We start from the raw sequence: 9,217 nt of genomic DNA, 5'->3' as shown, positions 1-9,217 counted from the left end.
AGTTCACGTAGGTAACATGAATTTTAAAACTCCATTGATGTACGCAAACTTAATTGACGTACGTGTACGTAAACCTAATTCACGTACAATCTGAATTTTCATAATTTCATCAAGTACGTGAATTGGTTTCACGTAGACGTACGTGAACTAAGTTCACGTACGAAACGCAGATTTGAAAAAAAAAAAATAACCAGCTATAAAACACAACAAAATACATACCTAGTTGATTTGAGTCACTATAATGATGAAAATGATGAAGATGTTCAAAATGATTAAAGATTATTGAACATGAAATGTATCAAAATGATTGAAGTTGGTAGGTAATGAAGATGAAGAAGATGAAGATAGAAAATGAGTGGTTAAAGTGAATATAGAGGGAAGGGTAGTTTGGGTATTTTGGGTTTTAAAAAAAATTGAGGGGTGTGGGAAGTAATTTGAGGGGTGTGGGAAGCAAAATTGATAAATAATACGTTAATAATAATAATAAATAATAATAATAATAATAATAATTATTATTATTAAAAATAATTATAATTAAAAATAATTAAAATTAAAAATAGTAAATTATATTATAAATTTTAAAAAAAATACATTAAAAAAGAAAAAATATATATTAATAACATGAAATAAAATACATTAAATTAACTAACAAAAATATATAGAGAAAAAAACATCAAATTTATACTATTTATCTAGGATGTCGTCGAACTCATCTAACACATGATTTGGTTTAGACAGCACACTAAATTATTTATATATGTCGAACAATATCTCTGTGATCTCCGTTTTGCAACCGCCTTCATATCCTTATGTGCAGTCGACCTCTAACCGCCTTCATATCCACACAAAAATCACTCATAGTGCAAGGTCGCTCATCGACCTCCAACTAAGTCTAAAAAGATTTATTCCTTCAGTTGGTTGCTCTCTAGCCAACGACTTGCTACTGACTCCATAAAAGTAGGACACTCAGGTAATATTATTTCATAGTGAGATTGAGTGGAAGGACATCTTGTTAATCTTTGTTTGATAGCATAAATTATGACAACTCAGTGATCCTAACTTTAACCAAGAAAATAGAATTGACTATAATGCCATATTCTCGAGTCGGCATAAATATGTGATTTTAAACCTTTTCAACCAAACTCCAAAAAAAGTAAGGAAATCAACTTATAGAAAGCAATTATTCATATTCAATATATTTTTTAATTAAAAATAACAAATTTTTCTAAGACATATTTTATATCAAAAGATACTTAATAGCAAAAGTTCACTTTTGTCGATAATAAGATTTTTTTTTTCTTCTTTTTTTATTTTAAGTTCACTTAATTATAAAATTATTTTTATATAAAAAGATATATTTCTATTTCTATAAATTTTTTACAATTAATTATATGTAGCTATTTTTTAGTGGGTGTTATTGGATGTATAACCAACTCTAAACTTAAATCAAATTTCAAAGACATTTTTATTTTTAAAAGTTTCCTAACATTTTTCTATTTTAATTTTTTTTGGGTAACTCAATTATTCTTTAGCAACTCTCGAAATATATATGAAATTATCCATATTTTTGTAAAAAAATATAAGAAAACAATTACATTTAAAGGCTACACTATTTGAATGTCCACCAACGTTTCTTCTTCAACACCCTCATAACCATTTATTCGATTCTCACCCTTTCTCCTAAACAAGAGCTTTCTTTTAATTTTCTTAATTCAAAGTCACTTTTTTTTTCCTTCATAAAAACCCACATCTTCCCGTTCTCCTTATTTCGTTTCTTTGGTCAACAATAAACCTGACAATATTCAACTCACAGTAAATACAAATAAGCGTAATGCAACTTTTTCACAGTAAATACAAATAAGTGTAATGCAACTTTTTCACAGTCAATAACAAGATTGATAAGTTTTTTCTTTTGTGTTTCAATCAATTTTTTTCCCATTATTATTAATAAAGTACCATATATTATGTCATTAAAGGCATGTAGTCTGTGCACTTAAAATTTTTATAAGCATTTTTACCTAAAAGTTGATAGCACGGATGGAACTAACTGTTATTTCATTATTATTTTTAGCTTGAAAAATATTGTTTTTTTGTTTCTACTCTTGGTAAATATACTACTTTTTATTTTTCGGCCTTATAATTTTGTTTCAGTCTCTTTGCTGAATCCATTCCATTGTAGGCAGTGTTTGGACCTTTCATTCTGTTGAGTACAAACAGCTATCAACACAAGACTAGTAATTGAGTTTAGTACGAGATAACGGGAAAGCGCGCGGTGTGAGTCAGGGAAATGGTAGTACTTTTCAACTTTCAGTTTTCTCGGTGGACTTTCTACAAACACCTTACGCCACGAAAATCAACAACGCTTTGTCAATACAAATCCACATCCAATTTCTCCCATTTCGTAACCCTAACCTCCGGCCAGAAAAATCAAATTAATCTCTACGTCGACACACTTCTTCAATGGAACAAGGTATATATTCAGTTCCTCTCTCTCGCACGAACAACAACAATAACACTCAACTTCCTTTAACACTCACATTCTGTAATTGCAATCGCAGCGTATGAACCTAACTGCAGTTAAAGAAGTGAACGAAGTCATGGAAAGACACGTGGAAGACTCCCTTGCGATTTTGCCTCCGTTAATCGATTCGTATCGCATTCACTGCAGCACCTCCATCGACAAGCTCAAACTCGTCGACGTTGGAACCGGTGCAGGTCTTCCGGGAGTAATTTTAGCCATTGTTCGACCAGGTGAGTTTTATCTGTAATTATAATGTTTTTGCATTTCTCAACCGAAATTGTGTTTATGGTTCAATTGAGTCCATTGTGATGTGTGATTTAATGCAATAGATTGGGATATAACCTTGTTAGAGTCTATGAACAAGCGATGCGTTTTCTTGGAGCATGTTGTTGGTGTTATTGGTTCCTCCAATATTCAAATTGTAAGAGGAAGAGCAGAGGTAGAACTACGTTGACTCAATTTATTTTAATAGGAATTTTGATTTGTGTATCCAATGTGTTTGTTAAAATGTAAATGGACGCAGGACAGAGTTTGGGGCAGAATCTTTGCTTCAGAGAGAAGTATGACATTGCAGTAGCCCGGGCAGTTGCGGAGACCAGAATATTAGGTACTATTGGAGACTTTATGATAATTTAATACTTTCCTGCTGTAATGACAGTTATTAATTTGTTTGTTTCTCTTTTGATGTTTGCTTCTCGTTATTTATTTTCCAGCTGAGTATTGTCTTCCGTTGGTTCGTGTTGGTGGATTGTTTATTGCTGCCAAAGGTCATGATCCTGAGGTATGTAACAGATCTTATTAACCATGTGGATAATTTGTGTCACTCCGAGTCTTTTTCAATGTTTTAATTCATATATTGGGAAAATCACTAGCTTCTCGTGTTCATTAAGTTACAACAAAAGTTAACATTGAAGGCGAACTTATGTCAGTTGTGTTGAAACATAGGAATAACCACTTGTCAAACATGTATTCTGTTTGGGCATGCTTCTAGTTTGAAGTCTCTTTCATGGTTTAGTAGACTGGGAAACACATACAATTTGCACTTATTTTCTGAGTTATATAATTCTCGTAGATATGATGCAAGGAATATAATATTGAGAAAAGAGAAAAAAGAGTAGGCTAATAGTTATCCTCTGAATAAAAAATATATTTGAGAATATGAAAATTAGATCAGACTGGCTAATCCGGTCTAGTTCCTTATACTGTCAACTATTTTATTGGCTGGTGCTGTGTAACTTCTTTAACTTATAATTTAAAGATCAGTCATGGAACCACCGTATTGGTTGCAAACTGTCCTGATATGAGTGGATTGGACCTATTTAATGACTTGTTAAACCTTTATTTACCCAAAATACGAAATTTCCTCTGTTGAGTATTGAACCATGGTTATTAACGAGGATTCAAATATCCTTTCTTATTCACATGTCTCTTGTCCCGTTTCTTCAATTGAAAAATGATACTGAAGAAAAAATTTATCACTTTTGAGGGACCACATTTTCTCTCATAGTTGCTAGTTTTCCTGCAAATATGTCATATTTCTATAGAAGGGATAGGGAAGAAAACAACAAAAAGGGATAGATGATTTGATTCTCATCAAGGATATGATCCACTATCAGTGCAAACTGCAAAGTTTTTTACTTTATCATTGGCTAGCACATCATTAAAAAGTTAGACTTCCTAGTAGTGGTTGTGATAGTCAATCTCTTTCAGTTATTTGTTGATGTATGATTGGATGTTAATGTATGAAACTATACACTGACTATAGATCAAAATTAAGTCGTATCATTTTTATTTTTTTCAGATTATAAATACGTATCAAGTCTTCTAAAATTATTATGTGGCTTTTCTATAAATTTCCTACGGATTTGAAATTGTGAACCATCTATTAATTTCCTGTGTGATGAACTCGGGTAGGATGAAGTTATGAAAGCTGAAAGCGCAATCAAGAAAATGGGTGCATCATTATTGCAAGTATGCTCAGGTACACAGTTTAAACTTTCAAACTTAACTCTTGCAATATATAATTTTGTACTGAGTTTTTTTTCTTAAAAAAAATCAAATTGATATGATTTTCTGAGACGAAACTTACATTTCCGTTCCTGTGAATATAGGATTTTAATATTTATATTTTAAGTTAAGTCTGAGAGATTTATAACTTCCCGGCCAGGTAGTGCTAACCATATCATGCAAATTTGTGAATTTTATGACAAGCCTAAGCTGTAATGTAACATCAATTTTCAATGATTTGATTCCCCTCTCCGCACCCTTGTATTTGAACGATGTGGATCTTAGTGAGGGATGTCTCTTTTTACTGGAAAACACTAGGGAATTTAGTCAATACTAGTGGTGACGATGGCTAATGCGGTCCCAGTGGCTTGTGGATGCACACATCAGTAAAAGTCTGCCTGTGGATCAAGGTACATAGGTGATCACTGATAATTTTAGGTCATAAACGAACTAAAATCACTTCTCATGAAATTCAAGACTTCAAAATAACAACAAAATTATAAAACAGTGCAAACATATAGTAAAAATCTATAGATGAAAACAAAATAAAAAAATGTGAATGAAAGATATAAAAATGTTCGAAGAAAATAATAGTGTATAAAATAGATATGAAGTTTCAAAAGAGTGAATAAAATAGATGATAGAAAAATAAATATACAAAAATGGAAAAGGAACAAGTAGATATAGAAAGAGAAAAAAGAGCCATACAACGTAAAATAGAACATAACATAAAAAAAATATAAATAAAAGAGGTATTACGAATAAACAAAAAAAATGATAAGATAAGTAAAAAAAAATAGAAAAGCAAGAAAACAGAGCAGAACTTTCAGAAAGAAAAAACAGAGCAGGAAAGAAAAGAGTTGCACCGTCAGATGGAAGTTGCAGTAGGTATCACAAGCAGAGGAGAAGAAGAACAGTGCAGTCGCAGATGAGAAAAGAGAAGAAGAGGTTGTAGAGGAGAAGTGGAAACTGAGAGAAAAGGAAAAGAAAAAGAATCGTTGTGTAAGGGTTTCCAATTTTTAATCCATTTGGACTCTGGTCAGGTCAAGTCGCGTGACCACAATCCAAATTGTTTAGGTTTTTTTCTTTCAATTTCGCTGCTTTTTCCGCCATTTCCCGTCGTGCAGTCATGGCCGTTACCTTCGTGGCAGTCGCCATGTGAAACTCGCCATACCATGAACTTTGTATGGCAGTATGCTCATTTTCCGCCACCGATATCCGTCATGGCCGCAATTCGACATCACTGGTTGTTATCCCCTACTCTCTCTCTCTCTCTCTCTCATGTAGAAAAGATGGTAGAAACTCAGTTTAGGTAGTTTGTACGCGTGGAGATGAGATTTTTAGATTTTATAATAAAGAGAGTAGATCAAATGAAAGGTAGTCAAATCACTAGAGGTAGAGGAAGACCTAGAAGAACTATAAGAGGAAGTTAAACTATTAGAAAACACATAAAGAATCAAAGATTATTGAGCTGAAAAGAGATATGTTATATAGTAGAACGTTGTGGGTACATATAGTCGACTCTATTTAGTGGGATAAAACTTGATTGTTGTTGGTGTATTTCATAGACGAAGTTCAAAATACCTTTATTTCTTCTTTAAGGAAAGAAACTCATAATCCTTAATCGATTATATAACGAAATTTTAGTTGTTAAAAAATTTAAAACTATAAACAATCTATTCCTAATTAAAGAAAAGCCTAACAACCATAAAAACACATTTCTTATGCTCTCCTAAATGAGTAAAATTCACAACCGCTTAGAGCATCAACCTTAGCTCCCTTCCTTGGTCTTCTTTTGGAGTCATATAAGAAGATTCCCCTGTCTGCTGCTTGATTTTGATTATATTTGGATTTAAAAACCATATGGGTATCATCTTCCCTGGCATTTTTAGAAATTATAATTTTGGCTATACCATTATGTTAATCCTATTTTTATTCTATGCCAAGAGTTTTTGTTTCAACAACAGTGGATGAGCTAGCTTATTGAAGTAACTTTATGTTGATGTTTCATGTTCAGTGGAATCGCAAAGCCCATATGGTCAGCGTACTGCTGTCATATGTCTGAAGGATCATCCCACCCCAATGAAATATCCCCGTGGTCCTGGTACACCTGCTAAAGAACCATTGTAAGATTCTTTGTCCTGGTACACCTGCTAAAGACCCGTTGGAAGATGGATACTCACTCTGTTGGCTGTGTTCTGTTGTTCTTTCTACTCAATCCTATCACTTTTCTTGAACCATCCTCTGATAAGGACCTCATATGATGTGCACCAGTTACTTGACTTTATGCTCACGTAGGAGGACTAGTTTTTTATATAATTTATTGTAACGGTAGTGTTGTAATGATTTTGTTTATTACGATATTATGCCTTTATATAAATTATTTTATGTTTTTATAGGTCTTATTCATTTTATGTATCACATCTTACTATATTAGATATTAATGAATATATATTTTAATGACTAACCTACCAATCAACATTGTAATTTGATTTGACAATAGATTAGATTCTCCAACGGGTCACTGGTTTAGTAAAAATTATAGACATGAGTTTTAAAAAAAACAATTTACTTAAAAAGGTCAGACTTATGCGTGCATAAAATCTATTAAATACGAAAAACTCCTCTATTTATAAATAATATACATAATACAATATTTATAATAAAAATAACAAGCATAAATTATATAAAAAAAATATATACGATCAATTCTTGACTTTTTTGAAGTCAAGAATAGAAGGATATTCTTGACTGTTGGTGGTTGTAGCCGTCGGAATGGAGTGCATATATTTGCCGGTGGTTTCTACCGCAGTACTCGTTTAGACGGTGGTGTTTGGGTTAGGTAGTTGGAGGTATTGTAGCTGTGTTGTTCTATCTTGAGAGAGGCTATCTTGCTTTGGATTCATATAGGCTCTCTTTTATTAGTAGGACCTCAAGTCCTGTGTTTGTTTTATACCGATTATGGGCTGTACTTTGCACTGTACTCTTGAAAAGATATACATATATACTTACACAGCTTGTGTGGGTTTGTGCTTTTTTTTCTAAATGAAATTTTGCCTTTAAATAAAATTACTTTTTATTATGGTGTGAAAATACACATTTAAATTTGGTTGATGCTTTTGAAAACATTGGAGAGCATAAAATTTAAGTCTCTTCTTGTTCTTATTTTAGATGAGTAATTTATGACTATTTTTTGGTTTAATATCACCCTTCGAAGTTGTTTTCTTCTTTTATTTTAATTTAGTGGATTACACACAAATTTAATTTTTCTTTTATTTCTTTTGTTTGTGATTTCTTCGTCGTTTAAGAGCGGAATTTTATGATATTTCTGTTTATTTTGGTGCAATGTTCATTTGGTTAGAGTCAGATATATAGATATTTCAAACACTTAATTTTGTCATATTTGTATATATGTTGTTATTTTATGCTATTATCATAAATGTTGCGAGTTTGTTTGCAGTTTAATTATATTTGTTTTTAGTAATTTTAAATTTTTATTGTATAAATGTATTTCACAGATTTAAATAAATAAATATTGTCCTGAAAAAAAAAACACACATTGAAAGTGAGAGAATAAATCATCTTTTGTTATTGTGGCTTTGTGGGCCATTGACACATTTGATCTTAAATTTTTATTATTATAAAATTTCATGATTTATTAAAAATATAAAGGCCTATCCTTGAACTCTTTTTAAAAGATTCATGTTAAACAAACCTTTAAATAATTTTATTTGTCTTGGAACTCATTATGCTTTTAAAAATGTCATGTGGATCATAGAATTTTAGAAGTACTTCAGGTTATACCTTATAAAGTCGGCATTGATGTTCTATATGTATGAATAAAATGTAGTTCAAATTAATTAAATTAGATTAGAAGATAACCACACAAAAATGATGAGATTCGAAAGCAAACTTGCAAATATATATGTACTTTTATGTTTCGTATACATACTATTCTTTAATGTTAGTTTCAATAATTGTTACTATTTGTTTATTAAAAAATAAGAAAAACAATTATTGTTTTTCTTCCCTTTGTTTAAAAAAGAACAATTTTTATTTTTTATTATTATTTCTTATGCTATACAAATTCACTTTTAGATATTAATAAATTAAACAGCCTTCACTTGAGAAAAAAAATAATTGAACAGCCTTCACATAATAATCAATCTTTTATTTTTATTGAAGGTATTCCATTTAAAAACAGTAAAATGGGAAAACCATTGGGCCAAAGCACCATACAAAAAGGCTAATACAAGTTCAAACAAATTAGAGGAAGATTATTACATTCTGCCACAACAGCCAATAACACGTTTTCTTTCTATCATCTCAGCCACTTATTTAAATATAGATTAAATCAACGGTTGAAAATGCGGAGACAAAAAGAGAAAGGAATCGTTGAACTTTTTGCTTGCTTGTATTGTTGGTGAAGATTATAGCTGTATTAGGAAAAAGGAAAAACTCAATAAAGCTAAAAACAGGAGGGAGGGTTTTCATAGAAATTGAAATAACTCAAAATAAAAAAAAGTTTGAATTTGATTCTGACTTAACATATATTTGGAAAATATTGGAGTGTGGCACACTGCACAACTTTTGATACCAACTTTCAAAAATTGTCCTTTTTCACTCTCTTTTCATAAAATATACTAAAATATTGGAGTACAACCAAAAGCATTCTCTTTCTTTTCTTTT

General features: G+C 31.1%; 1 protein-coding gene and 1 long non-coding RNA gene across 5 annotated transcripts; one reads left to right on the top strand and one right to left on the bottom strand.

The window, feature by feature from the left end:
- The first annotated feature begins 2,134 nt into the window (after positions 1-2,134).
- Positions 2,135-6,922, top strand: LOC101510193 (uncharacterized). 4 transcript variants are annotated; one of them, XM_073370652.1, is made up of 7 exons: positions 2,142-2,470; positions 2,559-2,751; positions 2,872-2,960; positions 3,050-3,128; positions 3,235-3,302; positions 4,436-4,502; positions 6,546-6,922. In XM_073370652.1, the coding sequence occupies exons 1-7, from the start codon at positions 2,288-2,290 to the stop codon at positions 6,656-6,658; spliced, it is 792 nt and encodes a 263-aa protein (XP_073226753.1). In that variant the 5' UTR covers positions 2,142-2,287; the 3' UTR covers positions 6,659-6,922. The 4 variants fall into 4 exon arrangements, with proteins under 4 accessions (XP_027192774.1, XP_073226753.1, XP_004508829.1 ...); XM_004508772.4 differs by having other exon boundaries at positions 2,143-2,470; positions 2,851-2,960; XM_027336973.2 differs by lacking the exon at positions 6,546-6,922 and having other exon boundaries at positions 2,135-2,470; positions 2,851-2,960; positions 4,323-4,462.
- Positions 5,192-6,807, bottom strand: LOC140921008 (uncharacterized). The gene is made up of 2 exons (XR_012163850.1): positions 6,679-6,807; positions 5,192-6,638 (listed from the first exon to the last, which is right to left on the bottom strand). It is a non-coding gene; the product is annotated as an uncharacterized lncRNA (long non-coding RNA).
- Positions 6,923-9,217: the final 2,295 nt, after the last annotated feature.

Source organism: Cicer arietinum, chromosome 7 (assembly GCF_000331145.2).
Source record: "Cicer arietinum cultivar CDC Frontier isolate Library 1 chromosome 7, Cicar.CDCFrontier_v2.0, whole genome shotgun sequence".
NCBI classification, from domain to species: Eukaryota; Viridiplantae; Streptophyta; class Magnoliopsida; order Fabales; family Fabaceae; genus Cicer; species Cicer arietinum.
Note: the sequence above shows the minus strand (reverse complement) of the source record. Positions and strands in the feature narration are given on the sequence as shown.